The sequence below is a fragment of the Juglans regia genome, chromosome 5, assembly GCF_001411555.2.
Source record: "Juglans regia cultivar Chandler chromosome 5, Walnut 2.0, whole genome shotgun sequence".
NCBI lineage: Eukaryota > Viridiplantae > Streptophyta > Magnoliopsida > Fagales > Juglandaceae > Juglans > Juglans regia.
The window spans coordinates 4512001-4532036 of NC_049905.1; the positions used below are offsets into that span (position 1 = coordinate 4512001).

The following is a 20036-nucleotide window of genomic DNA, read 5'->3' on the forward strand; positions in this document are numbered from 1 at the left end:
ATTTGATTCATGGAGTAGGTTTAATGGAAAATGATTTGTACATTTACAGGACGTGCAAAAGTGACTTTTATCTTTCTCATGGTGGTTATGCTCGTGTTTTTTAAAAAGAGAAAATGATATTATTTTCTATAACTTTTATACGACTATGTGTTAAATGAATAATATTTTTGTTAAACAACTTATAAAACTAATATTACTTTATATAAATATCTTCAATTTAACATATGATTGTATAAAAAATGTAAAAAATAATTATAAGTATATCATTTTAAAAGGATTGCACCAAACTTACAAGTCTGAGTAATACTACTTATCATTTCAATTTTTATCATTCTATAATCATCCTATGATGCGTCATTAAATAATGAGAGATTATTTATTATATTTTACTTATAAATCTATTATCTAATGTCACATCATGAAATAAGATGATAAAAATTAAGATAATAAATATATTTTTTCTATAAATCCTAGATTTATATTTAGCTTTAAAAGTAATTTTACCTTGTTCATGGTTAAGTTCATGTTTTTTGAAAGGATTGCACTTGCACATATTTATATTTAGCTCTACTCCTTAAATAACTCATCGAGTCATCAATGACTCGTGTAGGCACGTGGACGAAATTAATAGCCTATCTGAAAAATTGAATTACGAGATTAACCTCAAATCGGTCAAGGTGTTGTTCCTTCTTTTACACCCTCCAATTAAATGTGGACACGTACGAGACTCGTAAGACTTATGATGGGTGCGACGTTTCTTTCTTCCTTTTCCCCTAGCCCTCCCCCTCTCTCTTTTCCCTTTCTCTGTTCCCTTTTCTCTCTTCTCCCCATATGGAATCAGAACCCATTTCGAACCTGGCTCTCTCTCTCTTCTCTCCCGTCTTCCTTAACCTCTCCATCCTCTCCTCTGTCGAACCCAAAACGAACCCATCTCTTTCAATAGATTTTGAACCCATTTAGGCAAATTTCGAACAAACCCATCTTTCTCATCTGGATCTGAAACCACTCGAGAGATTTTAGCAAGTACATGTTTTATCTTCATTGAAATTTTCTGCCAGGATGAAACTCTTCATAAAAGTTTCTTCATTGTAATCCACACTGAAATTTTCTCATCTTCACTGAGTGAATTTAATGCAAGAGTAGACACCATATGGGAAGTATTTTCTCATCTTCACTTGTCGATGGAGTATTTTAGTGAGAGAGAAGGTATTTTAGTGAGAGAGACAGAGAGGAGGGAGAATGGCTCGAGTCTACTTGATGAGAGGTGGGGGAAGGAGAGAGAGGGGAGAGGAGCTTGGGTTGGGCGGGGGGAAAGGAGAAGAAAGTAATGACAAAATTAACGTAAATTCATTGCATGCAATTGTATTGATAATTTTGTTAAAATCTTTACGTGTTTTCTTATCATGATCAGTATAATAAAAGGAAAATAATAATTGCAATAGTAAGTGATTATTTAAAAAAAAAAATACGATATTTATATAATTTTTTTTAATAATAAATTTTATTTTATTTTTAAATAATTATATAATATTTACACATTTTATGATTATATGTAATATTATTCAAATATAAAATAGGAAAAGACACCCGTCCGGCTCCTAACTTCTCCCATATACACTCTCCATTAAAGATCATACTCCGTTTATAACAAAAGTTAACCCACAAATTAGAAGGTATAACTTTTTACAGGAATCTGTAATATCCAGTAATGCACGTCAAAAGCAGTTTTAAAAAACAAGGAATATCAACATTCAAAAGATGCGAGTCGAGTCTCTCAATCAATCATTAGAAAGGAAGAGCTCCTCCAACTCTCGAGTATATACAAAGTTACAAACACTTCAATACAATCTTCCCTGAACGTCTCTCCATTCTCCCCACCTGAATCAATCCAGCATGTAAAAAGAACAAAAACCGACAACAGGCAATGACACTAGAGATCATGATCAAGTTCAGTGCACGCATCATCCAAAAGCAGAAGGAATGACAGTGATATGTTTCAGAGGATGGGAGACATCCGTGCCCCCCGCATGCTGCACAAACTCAGCTGGTGAGAATGAGCTTCCATGGCAGACACAGATGATGCTAACCTCCGATTTCGTATATCTGTATAGAAACCCCCTAATGGTTTTCCCGTTTGGACCATTACCTGTGGTTGATACACATGGCATTTGAGGGAGAGAATTATGAGGGTTTTGATTCTGAGTCTGAGGTGCGGGTCTGGGAGGCTTTCCCATTTCTAACTTTGTTTCCTTCTCCGAGCAAGGTGCTACGTTTTCTGTATTTGATATGTGCTTGTCACTTGCTTTTGCTTCAGTTTCCGGCATGGACTCTTCCTTAGGTCTAGGTGGGCTAGGTTGAGTAGTATTCTGTTGAAGGAATCTCTCCGTGGGTTTGACATTGATGTCATAGACGGATTCTGCAGCATCAGAGGAAGCACTGTGTTTTGACTGGCCCTTGGTATCATTTGCTTTCTGACCCTCTAATTGTGATTGTTCAACTAAGGAGTTACTGGAATGGCTTATGGAATCACTGCCACTTCCAACACCTAGAAAGATAGAGGAATATTAAGCTGCAGTTTGAATAGTGAGATGAGATGAGACGATATAGTTTTAGATGAAAGTTAAAAATTTAATAAAAAATTTGTTAGAATATTATTTTTGAATATTATTATTGTTTTAAGATTTGAAAGGGTTAAATTGTTTATTATATTTTGTATGAAAATTTGATAAAATTATAATGATGAGATGATATAAGATGATATGAAACACTCAACTATCCAAACAGGGGCCTAAATTAAACGCGTCTTGACAAGAATGATTGTCTACATAAAGACTAAAATGGATGACTTTGATACTAAAATGAACCGTTGAAGTGTATGGTTGGTTTAGCTAATGCAAAGGCAAACAGCATACAACCAATTTAAACCGATACAAATAGACAATAGATCACTCCATTTTATGTAACCAATTCCACACCAGCAATGCCACTCTTCATTCCTTATGACGGGGAACCACTCCACGGCAAAGCCCTTAGGAGTTAAAACTCACCCATAGGACCTAAACTCTGAGAGAGACTAGCACAACAATCCACCACTATGACCTCTCACTTAAATCACAGTTTGATCTCAAGGAGAAACGAACCTGTGACATAAGGCACATGCACACAAGTTTGCCCTTACCACTTGGGCTACCCCACTCTTCATTCGAAATATTATTATCCCAAATCACATTTGGTAACGTGACACATTTCAAGTGACTTCTATCATTAATCACTTAAAATTTGCCAAATCACAAATGTGACTAGGGATGACAACATCTAGAATAAAGAAATCATTACTCATTCCACATTTAACTTGTGAGTCGTCATCATACACGATCGACCTTAGCAGTCATTTTTTATAGAGACATTTCTACTAAATATGCTCATCTATCGGTTCACTTACATGGTTTAGAGGAATAAAGGTCTTGGAATACATCACTACTTCGGTTAGTTAAAGATATAGATATATGATTTACCAGGCACTTGCCCGACGAAGTCTGTTTCTATTACATATCACAGTCGTCACAAGACCATATTATGCCTTCAACTAGAATGAAACAATTAGTTCAATGGTACAAGCACAAATGGACCGGACCATTGTTTCATATTAATTAAATTTCTTACATCACTAAGATTTACTTATTTTCTCGAGACAATATGGGGATATTTGGAAACATGTTTCTTCCAATCTCATCTCATTTTCTTCCCAAACAACATTCAAATACAAACATTTTTAAACTAATCATTACAACATTTTAAAACTAATCATTACAATTTTTTCAAATTTTTAAATAAAAAAAAAATTAACTTTTTCAAATCACAAAATAAAAATAATATTAAAATATTATATTCTAACAAAGTTTTAATTTTATAATATTTTTTATTCAACTTTTTTTTCTTTTTTCAAAACCAAATAAATATCTAACTCAAACTATCTCACTACTATTCATAAATCATATTTCTACTATTTATAAAATTTTTATCAGATCTCATTTCCCAACCATCTCAAAGCTCCCGGTGTGTTTCTACATATTCTTAATACTTTAATTTTTTTAATCCAGATGTGAATAGTTTAAAATTCAATTGTACATGGTAGCTTTGAAATTTAAGAGTAATGCTGGACCAATTTTTTAATATCCTAAGAAATTTCTCAAGACTAACTTTTTAATAGTAGATTTCAAATTTTTTTTTTTAAACGGTGGTGTTACTCTCAAAGAGGAAAGTCACCCAAACAGCCACCCGATAGGCAAAAAAAATAGTCCCTTTTTTTTTCTAACATTTTTTTAAAATTCATTAAATAATTTTTAAGAAAAATAAAAATCATAAATTCATTTTAAAATCCTTACTTAACAATTAAATTAAAAAAATAAAAAAAATAACTCAATCGATGGCCACCTTATGTTGGAAAAACATTTCCCTTTCTCAAAATAATTAAGTGTCACTTTGGCACTCACAAATATTATTTCTCAATTTTTTAAATTAATTCGGCCGATTTGCTTTTAAAAGTAAAATCTAAAATTTTAAAAATATCTTATTTCATCATTACAATTTTTTTAATTATTTATATAAAATAAAATAAATAATTTTATTTTTTAAATTTTAATATAATAATATTTAAAAATATATTTTATTTAATTTTTTAATTTTAATTTCAACCCTAAAAACAAGAGATGTTAAATTTGTTTAATATATGAAAGTGAAAAGCCAAAATAAAGATATAGAAAAATGTACAGAATAATATACTAAACCCAAAAATATTTAAAAATAATAATAAACAAATAAAGAGGGAATTACAATGGGGTTACCTTCAAGAGAAGAACTGGGATCCTCGGAACCCGCAGAGGAACTGCAAATTGGCGAACCATGCGACGCCGTTTTCCTATTCCCATCGTTTCTATCCCCAATAGGCTGAATCGGCTCCCGTTCGCACCCGTTGGAAAAGTTATGCCCCGGACTTCGACTCTCGTTGTACGGCCTGAAACCCCAGCCCTCCGATGGCTCAAACCCGCCTCCACCGGGCATCCAACGCGGCATCACGCAAGGAAGACGCAAGCCACTGTTCGTCGGCGGGTAAGGGGACTCCACCGTTGCCACCGCAAAGGGCACCGGATTGGTAACGTCATTGAGCTTGTGCTGCATCCGCTTTTGCATGTGCTCATTGCTCATATGCAGATTCACATTCCTCGCATCTTCCTCTGTCCTCCCTTTCTTGCGCGCCGGCTGCTCCTCCTCCTCCTTCCTTTGGCACTCGTTTCCGTTCTCTCCGTTCCTCGCTCCAAACATAACCCTCCTCAGCTGTTGCTTCTCTTCTCTCTTTTTCTTCGCTTCTTGCCTCCGTAACGCTTGCATCTCCCGCTTCGCCTGCGGATCCAGGAGCTTCGCATCTTTACCATCAAGACCCGGCGACATACAGGATCTTGAAAACCCCGGGCGGTTTTCCTTCAAGCCAACGTCGTACCCGTTGGATTTCCAATCAGCCGCAAGAGCATACACTTTTTTCACCGGTTTCAATTTCTCCAGTTTTCCAAAACTCCCTCCGATCGACAACCCTAAATCCAGTTCCATCTCGTCGTCCACCTTCAAGCCAGTTTCCGAAACATCCACCATTTGCGCGAAACTCAACAGGACAAAAGTTTCAGAGCTTGAACAGCTTCATAGAGAAAGCTATATACAAGAAAGAGACGTCGTCGAGGAAGGAAAACGAAGGGGGAATAGCCACGTGGCGGAAGCGGAGAAGGTGAGTGGGGCGGCGAGTTTATTTAAGCGGAAACGCATGTTTTTTTTTTTTTTCCCTAATCGGAAACGCATGTTTTTTGGTTGTTGCTTCGTGTGATGGATCGAAAATTCGTTGTTAAAATATATTTTTTTTCCCCCCAAATCTTTTGGTTAAGGTTTTCTACTGGAGCGACCACGTGGCATACTCAACGAAGGGCTTAACCTTCGACGCGTGTCATCTCCCCTCAGTTCTCACGTTTTCTTATTTACCAAATAAATAAACTATTATACAGATATTTCAAATAGGGAAATGCTTATCCACAAACAAAAGCCACCGTTTTCTTATTTAATTATTAAGAAAGCGTTTTTAAATGATACTGTAAATTTTTTTCAATTAATTAAGGTTAAGAAATAGAAGTAACACATTCATTGGTTGTAAAATAAATTATATAATTGTTACATAAAAATAACTATTTTCCTAATTTAAGCCACTTAATATTATGAGCAGTGCCATGCTGTCGTAATTATTGGGTATGCGTATAAATTTATTTATTTTTATTTTATTTTATTTTAATATGTTTTAATATTTTTAAAAAATAAAAATAAATTAATATATTAAAAATTATTTTTTTAATCATTAAATAAAATTAAAATTAAAAAAATTAAATACATAAGCCATAGAGGTAAATCAAGTGGTATATTTGAAATTTTTATTTTTTTATTATTTTTTTGAAGTATTCTATTAAAATTTTTTATTTAAAAAAATAAAATCTATAATTTTATTAATAATTATTTTTTTAATTATTAAATATTAATAATAATAAAAACAGTAAATAAATGGTAAGAGTAATAATCCTATTATTATCCGATACTAATTACTCTGGCTGGTAATAGGTGTACGTTATGACAACCTGGCAGATGCGGCACGTGGTGTGAGATCTTGCTGTCTTTAGAATCCCTATTTAAGACAGACAAAAAGCGACGTTATTCGTTGCCCTTATTGACGCGTGTACCTGTCGTGCAGGATGGTCCCGGGGTTTCCATTTTGAAGCTCAAGGAGCAGAGGTGATCGGACCAACACGTGGATTACTCGCTCGATCATCAACAGCTCAGCAGGCCGTCAAAGTTGCAGGAGCGACTTTTTAAGGAAGCTGATGTAGACATGTCGACGTGTTCTTCTCATGAGGTGTCCTACACGTGCCCCAATTGGTTTGGACTAGATATTTCTTTTGGATAGAAAATACTAAAACTACTGTTGGGTTCGCTAAGCTATTTTATGTGTTTTTTTTTATATAAATTTTTTTAATATTTTAAAATATTTTAAAATTTTTATAATATTGTTAAAAGATATTTTTTTAATCACAAAATAAGACAAACAGAAAATAGAAACAAATCCCAAGAGCTCCCAAGTAGAAGATTAATATTTATTTTGTAGTTAAGAAAATATTTTTTAAATAATATTATAAATATTTTTATATAAAAAAATATATATATGAGAGTTCTAGCGACAGCCCAACTGTGAATCTTGTATTATTATTATTATTATTTTCTCTTTGGAAGGAAAGGCCTGGAGGACTGTTGCTTCGGTAATGCATGGAGGCCACGTGTCGGTCTGTAGAATGTAGGCATGTAACGGTAAAGGTGACGGACATGTGAGACGGGCTTTACGTTGGTGAAAGACATAGGAGGGGTCCTCGTTGTATAGTTGTACGTGTGCCCGAGGTGGGCTCCACCCAGATGTGGGTACCACTTACTAGGTGTAGTGTAGACCGTAGAGTGAGTGGGCTCCATGGGCCTTAGAGCACTCTAAATAGAGTTTTATCTTATTTTTTAAAGAGTAATATTATATACAGTCGTAGAATACGTAAACGTCGCGCAGTCACTTTGAAAAAGAATAGAGTCTACTATCAAAAAATTAATTTCTTTTCATGTGAATTTTATATTTTTTTTTTTTCAAAATGATTGTACGGCGCTTGCACACTCACGACTGTAACTATAATTTCACTTCTTTAAAATACATTACCAAAATTCACTTTTTCTATTTTACATACTGACTTTTACAATATGTCATCCATCAACTTATCTTTTTTTTCTATATCATTTAAATATTCTTTTTACATATTTCATTTCTACCAATAAATTTACAATATCTATATATTTTTTTATATTTATAATTTATATTTTTATACAATGTAAAATAATTCAGTCCTATATACGTAAAACAAAAATATATAAATCAAATAAAAATTAAAAATAAAATCAAATATGAAAATTTGGTTTAAAAATAATTTAAAGATATTTTTTAAAAGAAAATAAAATATATGTGTTTTAAATGATGAACAATAAAAAGAATTTACTTATATGGTAAAAATCAAAATAAATAAAAATGAGGGAGTAAATAAAATATTAACAATAAAAAATATTTTATAGGATTAATAGTACTTGTTACATGTAGCGGGATACTATAGTTAAATGTATTTTATAATTCATTTTACAAAATCGGATGATGCTTGTTTTTAAAATAATTTCTTAAATTATTTATATTTTTTATATAATACAAAAGTCATTGAGATAACTGTTGGAGAATGATGTTCCCTCTTTTATAGAATCTTGTATAGAATGATGGGTGGAGGTCCATCAATTTTTTTTCGAAAGATTTTTTTTTATTATTTTTTTTTTTCTGAAAGAATTTGTCCACTTAACATAATTACTTCCAAATATGCCAAATAGATAGAAAGAGAAATAATTTTGTCTCGTTTATTTTTACAAATAAAATAAAATAAGTTAAAATAAAAGTTAAAAATTAAACTAAATATTTTTAGAATATATATTTTTAATATTATTTTTATTTTGAGATTTAAAAAAATTAAATTATTTATTTTATTTTATGTGAGAATTTAAAAAAGTTGTAATAATTTAATTTGATAAAATGAGTTGAATTAAAAAAGAGTTGTGAAAACAAATGAGCTGCGTGAGATTTGCACTCCCTTTAAAAAAATAATGAACAAATCTAGAATTTACATGAAAGATAGTCTCACTATTTCTCAAAATAACACCTTAAGACTATATCTAACATTACTCTTATATGAATCATAAGATATCAATATTATTATGCAACTCGAAGAAAATTAAACATTACATATGAAACTGTTACTCCTAAAAGGATGCTTCAAATGGCAAAAAAAAAAAAAAAAAAAAACTAAAAAAATTGCAACCCAAATCCTTATAAAATGTATAGCGCAAACCAAGAAAAGAAAGGGAAAGAAATTTAAATGTCAAAATTTGAACAGTCGCTGTTTGGATAGCCTAAGTATGCTTAGTTCAAAAGCAAATATAGGTAAAAGGCAAGTGCAAAGATATTGTTTGCTCTCCAAAGCCTGATTTCTAAACCGGCATCTTCACTATAAGTTGGCCTTGCATGAAGCTGCAGCAAATTGAAAGGTGGCAGGGGCCAATTAGAGAATGCCACGCAACATAATCAGTATGCTTAATGAACTGATTGCACAGATAGAATATAAGTAAAATGAAAGTAGGCTTGATTACCACTTGATGTAATAGTAGCAGAAGTCAGCCAAGATAGATGTCTGGACTACTTCTGAGAGGAAAGCAGCCAAGAACCACAAGTACCCGTTTCCAAGCAAAAACAGATACTTCCCACGAGTCTCATAAATCTGCATGCAAAATGGCAAGAATGTTGCATTGGTTTGTTTCCATCATTAAAGGGTTCGAGAAAAAGGTCATTTTCTTGAAGTGAAATCGGCATTAAGAATTGTGATGATATATATGGCGATATGGGTTTTGCTATGCATCAGCCACTATTCATCCCGAATGCCTAGAATTAATCAGCACAAGGATGTTCATCAGAGAAGGTAGGGGAATGAGAGGACTAATTCACAAATTTTTATAGAGTATTTTCCGATCATTTGATGCCACGCCAAAAGATGACAGTTAAAAGGATGATTTGAGCAGTGTTTCTCTATATGAATAGAGTCACAGTCACTTCCTCGAACAAGCGAGGAAAACATTTCACCAAACTTATAGCTGTTATCTTTGAGTTCTTTTACTAACAAATGCTAGATGCAGAATAATCTGAAGCATTATCTTGAAGTTGGATGGAGTGACACATCATGGAATCCTACAACTTATGAAACTAACCTGAATTATCCAATGAGCACATGACAAGAATCTTGCAACTCCGAGTGCAAAAACATAATGGGCTGTGAATGGTTCAATCATCTGAAGAATTTTAATCAGAATTGATCAAATCAACATTAATTCTTAGGAGTTGACAAGCTGCTGGATGTAAAGCATGCAGAGACAGGAATGGAGCTAAAACCTTTGCATTTTGCATCAAACGTAGCTGAGGCAGCACTGAAACAGATTCCAAATACACACCAAATGCCCAAAGGACCCGAGTTAAGCGAAAATGTATTGTATAAGGGTGGAGAAGAATGGCAAGGATAGCACAAGGCACAACCTGTCATACAATAACCAGTAGAAAATTCATAATTCATTAATCTCTCTTGATGCTTGATTTCTAATACTGGGATAGGCAAAAATAATTTTTCTAACTTTCTTTTACTTCTTAAGATTAAATGGCATTATGGCAGTCACCATATATGGCCATATATAATCAATATAAATGTTTAACCTATATCTGCAGCAAACATCATTCCAAGGCTTTCAAAGATGTGATTGGAACAACTCAAGAAAAGTCTAAATCATATCTGGTCCCATACACAAAAAGTATTTGTTGAGATTATGATTGGAACCCCTTAGAATTATTATAAAGGGCTTGAACTTCTCCCTCCCGAGTTCCAAGTAATGTGAGATCTCATACCCCACATTCCAATGCACAGTACAGGGTATTTCATATGGCAAGAATATAGCAGGTAAATTATGCTAAATGAAAGGAATGAATACAGGAAAATTGCTTGGACAGTGTTCTGCAATATTGAGAGCAGAACAGACAGCAATGTCATTACCACATAGTACAAGGCCAAGTTGTCAAGCTCCTTGATGTAGGTTGACTTCAACTTGAATCGGATCATGTACATAACCCAGGTTGTTGCCATCAAGGTGGTAAAATCTAGAACTGTGTGAATGTCACCCTCAATGAGGGTACTACAGATCAAACGTGTAGCAACAGACAGAGCTGTGAGTTCTTGACTCCTTAGTGAGAGGCCTGAAGAAGGCAATAAAACCTGATTATTGGAACTGCCAAAAAAGCCTTTCTTTTGACATGTTTTCCCAGGATTGTGATTTGCTAATGAAATTAACTATAAGGTATGTTTATGTTATAATCATGAAAACACATCCCAATGCTGTGATAAATTGGCAGAAATTAAAACATGAAAAATCTAAACGAATTGAAAATTTTGAATAAAAGAATAAACCAGCAGAACTGAAGTAACAAAGAACAATCCTAATGTCCCAAACAACCATTTTTTTTTTCTAAAAAAAATTGAAAAAATAAAGTGAGAAATGTTCTTCAATTTAGATAATGAAACCATTGCGTTAGTGCCAACAGATCAGAGACACCACAGAGATAATACTAGAAAGACATGCATGTGTACAGTATAGATATATATACCAGAGCATGTCTTTTTGGTGGTGAGTTTGTAAAGCAAGACGATGATCCCTGCAGCGTGGACAGCTTCTGAGGCAATGAAGAAGTAGTTGTGATCTTCGATCGTAAATTTGAAAGTGATCAAAGCACAAAGAGCAAGCACAGCTCCAAAAGAAATCTTCACCCTCATGGACTGCCTCCTCACCCATACTAACAAATCGCTCACAGGCGAGCTCCTCCTCCTCCCCATCCCTCTTCCTCTGCTACAGACACAAACTTCGACACACAGAAAATCAAACAAATATATATATATATATATATATATATATATATATATACACACACACACGTACTTGCAGAGAGACCTGTTTTGATATGGTTCTGAATATTGGATGAGGTCTGAGGGGGAGATAGAGAGAGCCTTTTCGGAAGACACGAAGAGAGCATGCAGTTGGTAGTGAAACGTTATGTCATTATGTGGCATTCATTTTCTTCCCATATATAGTGGCAGCAATGAGATTTTACACATTGGATTTCATTTAAGGACATCATTCGTATGTGATATATATATACATGTATATATATATATCAATATCCCAAATTGGGGCCACTGATTTAATGGCTATGATTTAGAGAAATTAATCAGGTTAATTACAGTAGAAAATTTAAAGGGGTCTTGAAACGTGGAAGAATATATGAAGATCTGCATGCATAGCTAGGATGATCTTGTTCAACTTGTTTTAGAATCTTAAACCATTTTGAATCTTAAATTTATTTATTTTTTGATACATGAGGAGGTGGATTCGATTCTTGGTTCTTTTAATGAGAAATCAAGGTGTTGTCAATTGAATCAATTGATCCAAATGACCTTGGCGAATCTTAAATTTATTTAAAGGGTCATAACCAAATCTTAAAAAGAAAAAAAAAAGTTATAAAGTTATGGTTTTAAAAATCTAAGATAGAATTTTAGATGGAAATTCTCTTCATTTGTCTCTCTAGATCGAGTGATCTAATTTTTTAAAACAGATAAAACACATCATATAAGTCTTACTGTTGGTGGTGTAAAATTTAGGGCCATGGGCTCTCAATTGAGAACTCCCTCCATGAAAATTGAATATCTTTGTATCATTTTCATTGGAAATTTGAACAATGGCTACTTTGGATCTTTATGTGGAATCAATAATATTAGAAGGTCTGGTGGTATCAATTAATACGATGTTCATAGGATATCGCAATTAATATGAGATGGAGAGAGAGATGGTTTTTTCTGTTTTTTTTTTCCATGAAGGAGATGGGCGGAGATGGGGCCCGAACTTCTCCCTTCCAGAGGGGGTATCGATGAGGGTTTGAATAACATCATGAGGAACATGGAACGACAGAAGATTAAGAAAAAGAGTGCTATATATACTACACTCGTTTAGGATATTGAACTGAAATGAGATGAGTTGAAATAGAATGAATTTTGTGAAAGTCACATAAGATGAGTTTAGATGTGTTTAGATATTAAGAAGAGTTTAGATATATTTATAGGAAGTTAAAAAAGGTTGTGAGTCACACATATAAAGAAGTATTGAATTGAAAAAAATTATGAATCTCACATATAAAGAGATTTTGAATTGAGAGGAGTTTAAGAATTTTAAAATTGAGTGTTTGAATATTAAACTTAATTTAAAATTAGACTAAAATACTAAGTTGATATCAATTCAATCTAAGTTCTAGCCGGTGCCAAGTGTGTTTCACCTTTCCCCATTTCATGTCTTTACATAGTCCTAATCATTATTCATAATGATAAATGGAAAAATGATAGTATACTCATTCATTTTGACTGTTCATATATTTATTTTTTTTATAAATTTTTTTGTTTAATGGTTAAGGAAATGTCTATTAGTATATTGATGTTTAGATTCGAAGACGACTTGAGATGATTTGAGATGAGTTGAGATGAGTTGCGATGAATTGTGAATAGTAATGAGATGAGTTGTGAATAGTAGTGAGATTTGTAAGTTAAAGTTTCTGAATAATAATGAATAATAGTGAGATGAGTTGAGATGAGTTGAGATGAGCTGAGATGACTTACGAATCCAAACAAACCCGTCTAAGGGCACGCCCAACTATCAGGCCTGATGACACGGCAGCAGTACCCATGATAAATGTTTCCCGTATAAAAAAATGTTATAAAAATAAGTTTATAAGCTAACCACGTGGTTTGATATTATAAGTTAGATTATAAAATTGTTTTTATTATAAAATAAATTTGATGTATGTACTCTCATATTAAACAACATTAATTTGTAAACTTCTTTTTATAAAATCTCGTTATAAATCCTTGAAGCAAACAAGCTAATGTCAAATGCGATACTTGCAGAGCAAATGGGTAACCTGGGCCACATTAAGCTGAGTGACTCAACTGGGAATTTCATCAAACAAGAGGAGGACATCACGGGCACTACTGCAGTTACATAACACAGAATAATTTCATCCACTGCGGTTACAACAGAATCACAAGTTTATTCTAGAATGTACAGCAGAGAAATTAGTTACGAGTTTCTCTCAAGTTATCTGTAACCAAATCACATTCTTTCATATATTTTCTTGTGTATAAATACGGCCTAAGGCGTTCAATACAAGTAGAGAAGTTTTATTCCTTTTTCATTTCTTTCTCTCAACAGGCAAGATCGTCTTCCTGACCCAAATGGTGTGAACTCAAAATGTTGACCAGAAGCATCCATATTTGCATGGTTTGAAAGAAACCTTTCTGGCAAAAGCTCTTCAGGGTCCTCCCAAACTCTTGAGTCTTGATGCAACTTCCACACATTGACAATCAAACGAGTTCCTTTATGGATGTGATAGCTACAAACATGACAATCTTCCATTGCCTCGTGTGGAACTGAGAGAGGAATTGGTGGGTATAGGCGCAAGGATTCTTTGGTAATGGCCTGGAGGTAAACTAGATCTTTAATATCAGACTCTTCCACCCATCTATTCTTCCCAACGTCTTTGAGATCCAGTTCTTCTTGGGCTCGCTTCAAAGCATGCTTGTTGTTCAATAGTAAGGATATGAGCCATGTCAAGTTAATAGATGTAGTGTCGGACCTATCTAAGATGAGATTCTACAACGTCATTAAATTGGGACATGATTAGAAGAAGAATTTGGCTATAGATCAGAACAACACAGAAAATAAAAGAATATGATATTTGTCAAAAGTACTGTCAAAGCAAGAAAGAAGAGTATTGAGCAAAAATGTTAGTAGCTACATGCCTAAACATACCAATGTTGTTGCCTTGATAATGGTTTCAAGCGTATGAGCAAACATGAAGTTCATGTCCTCAATTGTAGATAGCATGACATCGATGAAAGTCCAGCTCGTCGCTTGGCTCACTCTCTTGCCTCCTCATGGTATGTTCTTCAACCCAAGTTCCAAGTAGAGTCCAGTTCCCTTGCAATACACTTCATAGATTTCACTCGGCCTTGCAAATCAACACATCCCAGAAATAGAATCAGATCTGAAATGACAGGAACCCCAGATAAATACATGAATTCCTTGATAATTTTCCCCACACAGGTCATGCCTTTGCATCATTTCCACCATTGGAGTTGACAAAATATCTCTTTCTCGTAATAACTTTAGTGATTAAATTCAAAGTTAGGCGCTGAATCCACTCACTAATCACCACCTTGGCCTGGTTTTGACCAACGTTGCTCTTGCAAAGAAAGTACAAATCTCTAACCATAGTGTCCACCTCAAAGATCTGCATGTTTTTGAGTGTCTGAAGTCGGCGGGTGGAGAGGAGTTCGAGCACGACCAGCTTTCGCATCTCAGGCCAATATTTTCCATAAGGGCCAAATCCAAATGCTGCATAGTTGTAACCAAGGTACTTCCCTTGACTAGAACTTGGCCGACGTGTGGCAAAAACCCTATCATTTATAGTGAAGCACTCCTCCACTGCCTCGTGATTGTTTACGACAAGTGCACGTTTCGTGCCAAGCCTGATCATGAAGATGGGACCATGTTTGTCAGCCATGGCTGCCAAGGTTCTGGCAATTGGGTTTTGGCCACGAATTTGACGAAGATGACCAATTATTGGCCAGCCGTGTCAAAAAATAAATATTTGTAACAGATTATTTGCGACGATAACAACTATTTATAACTGATTATAAATAAGCAACTTTCTTATAAGCCAGTGGGATTACGGCCGTTTCTTACCCTCAGATTATACAATACCACCAATACCAAAAGCACAGCAAAATTCCAAGTAGTAGATGAGAAGTTATTTCCATGATATGTCTCTGATCCAACTTTGAGAACGGAAACTATATATTGTCGGAACTAATTTCCTGTACGTACAACAAGTTCGGCTGATTCTTAATATGAGAGAAAAGGAGGAAAAAAACGTGGCGGGGCTAGGCAAGCAGTATAGTTCATAGATGCCTTACAGTGGTTCCCATGAACGTCATATTAACGTTGAATTTCTGGGCTTGGCTTCTCATGTTATCTTCTTAATTTTTGCCAAGCTAGCGGTTCTGATCATCATATCTATCAGCTTTAAGCTGGCTTCTGCATGCATGCCTCGTTTTGTTCAAAGCCGGCCAATCCAGAAATCTAGGTGCTGTACTGTACGAAGCTTATAAATTGGCTGGTGATCATGATATATATGTAAGGGTTTAATTTTGCTGTTTTTTGAACAAATAAAAGTGTACATACGACAGATTAATCCACAAGATTTAGACATGTAGCATGCGACATGATTTCTCATGCATGAAGCTTGCCCGTTTAATCATATAATTAACATGGAAGTACTTACAATTAAGAAAATTGGGATGAGAATTAATAAAACTCAGGCCTAACTTGTACTCTTGAAATGGAGTTTGAATCTATACATTCTTATCAATTTAAATTTTTGAGATAAGTGATACGTAGTTCTACGCGATATTAGATTAATAAAGGTCATGATCAGTTTGAATGATCTTGAGTATACTAGTCTATGCGTGTCCGAGCTAGGTTGCTTGATTATTCTAGAATGGCCGCATGCAAAAGTATTTCCAATGGAGATCAAATGCGTGTCGGACGTTGCTCGATCATTCTAGAATGAATAAATAGTCGTCCCACAATGCAAAGTCAATGGGATAATTAAATATCGGACTTCCAAACAGATCACTTGTAATCAAACAATATGATATTAATTTGTCATCATTTCTTGCTTGCTTGGAAGTAAAGAAAAGAAGAGTATTTATTTAGTTAATAAAGATTCCATTATATATATATTTACAATGAGAATAGATTTATTTTAATAAAAAATATTCAATCCGCGTATAAACTAGCTAGATCAGACAACAACATCGTTTTGACAATTTGCACGTGACTTTGAATGTTCTAAAAAAGTTCGAGAAATCATATATATATATATAAAATCATGATCAGCACATAATATATATTGGTCTTCCTCATGATCAAGTCTCTTCATTAATTCCTTTCTTCCTCTCCAAGTACGTACGTACGTACAAGTAATGGTGATTTTCCTTCTGAAATTCATTTTCTTGGCGATAAACGCTTTATCCAACTTTGTTGCTCGATTGTTCTTCACCGCTGTCGCTAACCTTTTGGTGCTATCGATCCAAGCATTGAAAGTGCCGGGAGAGGCCGTCCAGGCTGTCCTAGAACAAGTTGCAGAGGTCACCAAGGGTTGTTTGGTGTATTTCTCAGAGTTTCTGATACAAGTAGTAAAAACCCTCATTTCCAGTGTGTTTGATGTTCTTGTAAACGGTGTCTCTGGGTCTGTTACTTTTGCTGGCTCGGCCATTGGAGGCCTTGTGGAGCAAACCAGAAGTTCTTTTGAGGAGTTGTTGAAAGATGTACTGCCACAGGTTATGGAGGGCTTCTCAGAAATGACGTCGACGATGGTATCAGATTTGTGGAACAATTACAAGGATGCTTTAGGATATGTAACCGAGAACGCTTGATTCGTTTTGTAAATATTACGGTAAATTATTGATCAATGATCATTAACAGTATCCATGCATGCATGCATGGTGTTCTTATTCATGATCCCTTTTTCCCTGTCAAAATATACCATTGTTTCTGTTCCATTTCAAATGATTTCATGTAGAAGCAGAAGAAGTACTTAATTGGACGTGTGGTGAAAACCTTATTAGAATTGTAAGTACTGTTTAGCTATTAGTTACAAATTAGTTAGGGGAAGTTTGTTTGTTAACAGAGGATTTAATCTCCGAGATTGCTTGATTATTCTAGAATATATATATATATATATAAATATAAATATATATATATATATCCCCCCATGCAAAAATATTTCAATGGGGTCTTGGTCAGTACTACTATTCCTATTTTTTTAAGCAAAATGATTTCATTTCATCAAAATGATCAATCATATATATAGGTCCCTCCTCGATCTAGATTTGCTCATCTTCCACTGTCAGACGTCAAATCTTCCAAAACTGGTGAGCTATGGTACTATTAGCGTCACTATGAATGAATTGAATCTTCCAGCAAGGCATGCAAACTTCACCAAACATCTTATATCAGAAATTATGTGGCCATAACTTGTCCAGTTTTCTGCATCATTATTAATGTCCTTGATTATGGTTTGGGGGTCCGGCCCCTTCAAAGATGGCATTTGAAAACCCCATATCCAAGCAAACTTCCATGCGCACAGAGTGAAAGCAGTAATTCACCAGTTTTCTTTAACAAAATTAGCATGCATCAGATTTTCTCCATCTGAAAGATGATGATCTTATGTCTGTTCGACCCACTTGTTTATGCTCTTTCTTGTGTATTTGCTGTACATCATGATATTCTTCTAGACCTTCACTTGCTGTTTGTACCTTCTCTCGAGGGCTTAATTCCAAACTTGTTTTCAAATACCAACAAATTTCTTTTAAGCCATATCATTCTCATTGTCACTGTAGTCCACTCTAATTCATCTTGGTGCAGCCTAGAGATAATTTTCTCCCACAACTGTAGAAATTAAATCAGCTTCGACCATTTTTATAGAGGGCTAATATCAACAGCCAACACATCACTGGCAGCTAGCAGGATAAACTATAGTTTTGAATTTCGTACTGTATTAATTGGTACGGTCGAAATTTTTGGCCTGTATCAGCCTTAATTTCGATCTGTACCGGCCGATATTTCAGTCAGTATTTTTTTTTTTCAAACTACTCTTATTTTTTAACCTCTAATTTCAGACTAAACTATTTATAATTTATATATATGTATTTATATATAATTTATTTATATATAGACTATTATTTTAGAATATAATTTTAGAATATAATTTATTTATATATTTATTTCGAAATGTTATTCTGAAACTCTATCCCTAAAACGATATTAATATCGAAATATTTCATTCTAATATCTTGACCGATATGTCCTCTAATACGATATTCAAAATATTGGGACAAACTCATATGAGATGATAATGAATAACAGTTTTATCATATTTTTGACAAATTGTGCAAAAGGGATCATCAACCACTATGCAGAATATTATTTCCTGCACGCTTTTCAAAGAAAATTCTTCCCTACGCCTAGAACTTTCAATGCCATAATGCCTTCCACCCTTCATCTTCCTTATTGCTAGTTGAAGTTTCTCCTGATCTACTATTCCTATTTGGCATCTAACTCAATTCTGTGGAAAATAAAAGGCCACGCTTTCATACTTTTGCGCCCAAGGTTTTGACAAAAAGAAAGACATGATGCGCCGGAGGTTGATAATTTGGACGAGTCTCATTGAGTTTTGTCACAACGGCTGACAGCACATGATCCATCATGTGTGTCCATCATGATTTTTTTTTTTTTGAATTGAATTTTCATTTTATAATACATTACAATAATTTACAGAAGCCTATAATAATGTCAAACGTTTCATCCAATTCTTATATTCTCGAATTAATTGGTGGAAGAGCTTTGCTATACACAAGTTGTCATGATATCACACCACTTATTTTCGTGTAATTCATTACAACTTAAAAAAATTCAAAACACCAATAATTTTTTAACATAATTGATATGAAAATTTTCAGTATAAGAAATCAGATTTATAAATATATTTCTTAAAAAAAAAAGTGTTTTATTACACACAAATAGAGATATCAAAAATATCTCTGGAGCTCGAGTAAAGCCCCAACTTGAGAGTTCACTTGACTCCTACTAAACAGTCAGCTCAAGCGGAATGCCAATATCTTGTAACTCGAGAGTTCGCTCGACACTCATTCGACAGTCAACTCAAGCGGATTGCAATTCGAGAATTCACTCAACATCCGTTCAACAGTCAGCTTGAGCCAAATGCCAACCTGACAATTCACTTGACACCCACTTGACAGTCAGCACGAGCGGTATGACAAACTCTAACGTTCGCTCAACACTCACTTGAGTGAATATTCGAAATTTAGGGTTGGTGCTGTTTCAGTATAAATTAAAATGGCGTTTTTAAAGAACTCAATTTTTATTTGTTTGAGAGGCAGAAGCATAAGAGAGAGAGAGAGAAATTCTTGTGTGAAGAATTTTTATGTGATTAATCTCCCGTATCCCATCTTTATTGATAGTAAATTCATTGAAACCGACACTGTCAATAGATATAAACTCACATTAAGTCGAACTACTTAAATCTTGATATTTTATACGTGATATTTTTACTGCGATACTTCAAATTAGCCTTTATAATCCGTTTATCCCAAGATTGAGGTTGGACC

General features: G+C 34.1%; 2 protein-coding genes and 1 pseudogene across 2 annotated transcripts; all 3 read right to left on the reverse strand.

Moving 5' to 3' along the window:
- Window positions 1–1624: 1624 nt before the first annotated feature.
- Window positions 1625–5684, reverse strand: LOC108980826. The gene is made up of 2 exons (XM_018951838.2): window positions 4845–5684; window positions 1625–2545 (listed from the first exon to the last, which is right to left on the reverse strand). Exons 1-2 carry the CDS (start codon window positions 5644–5646, stop codon window positions 1962–1964), a joined length of 1386 nt encoding a protein of 461 aa, XP_018807383.2. The 5' UTR covers window positions 5647–5684; the 3' UTR covers window positions 1625–1961.
- Window positions 5685–8877: 3193 nt separating this feature from the next.
- Window positions 8878–11620, reverse strand: LOC108980828 (ER lumen protein-retaining receptor erd-2.2). The gene is made up of 6 exons (XM_018951840.2): window positions 11348–11620; window positions 10740–10939; window positions 10091–10231; window positions 9910–9990; window positions 9298–9425; window positions 8878–9178 (listed from the first exon to the last, which is right to left on the reverse strand). The coding sequence occupies exons 1-6, from the start codon at window positions 11571–11573 to the stop codon at window positions 9139–9141; spliced, it is 816 nt and encodes a 271-aa protein (XP_018807385.1). The 5' UTR covers window positions 11574–11620; the 3' UTR covers window positions 8878–9138.
- A 2092-nt stretch (window positions 11621–13712) lies between these two features.
- LOC108980823 lies at window positions 13713–15403 on the reverse strand (annotated as a pseudogene).
- Window positions 15404–20036: the final 4633 nt, after the last annotated feature.

Bases quoted from the DNA above. Each gene is read 5' to 3' on its own strand.
- LOC108980826 (XM_018951838.2), bottom strand. From the start codon at position 5,646: ATGGTGGATGTTTCGGAAACTGGCTTGAAGGTGGACGACGAGATGGAA. The intron at 2,546-4,844 runs GTAACCCCATTG...CTATCTTTCTAG, and splicing joins TCCCAGTTCTTCTCTTGAAG to GTGTTGGAAGTGGCAGTGAT.
- LOC108980828 (XM_018951840.2), bottom strand. From the start codon at position 11,573: ATGGGGAGGAGGAGGAGCTCGCCTGTGAGCGATTTGTTAGTATGGGTG. The intron at 9,991-10,090 runs GTTTTAGCTCCA...AAAATTCTTCAG, and splicing joins GTTTGATGCAAAATGCAAAG to ATGATTGAACCATTCACAGC. The intron at 9,179-9,297 runs GTAATCAAGCCT...AATTTGCTGCAG, and splicing joins TGCTACTATTACATCAAGTG to CTTCATGCAAGGCCAACTTA.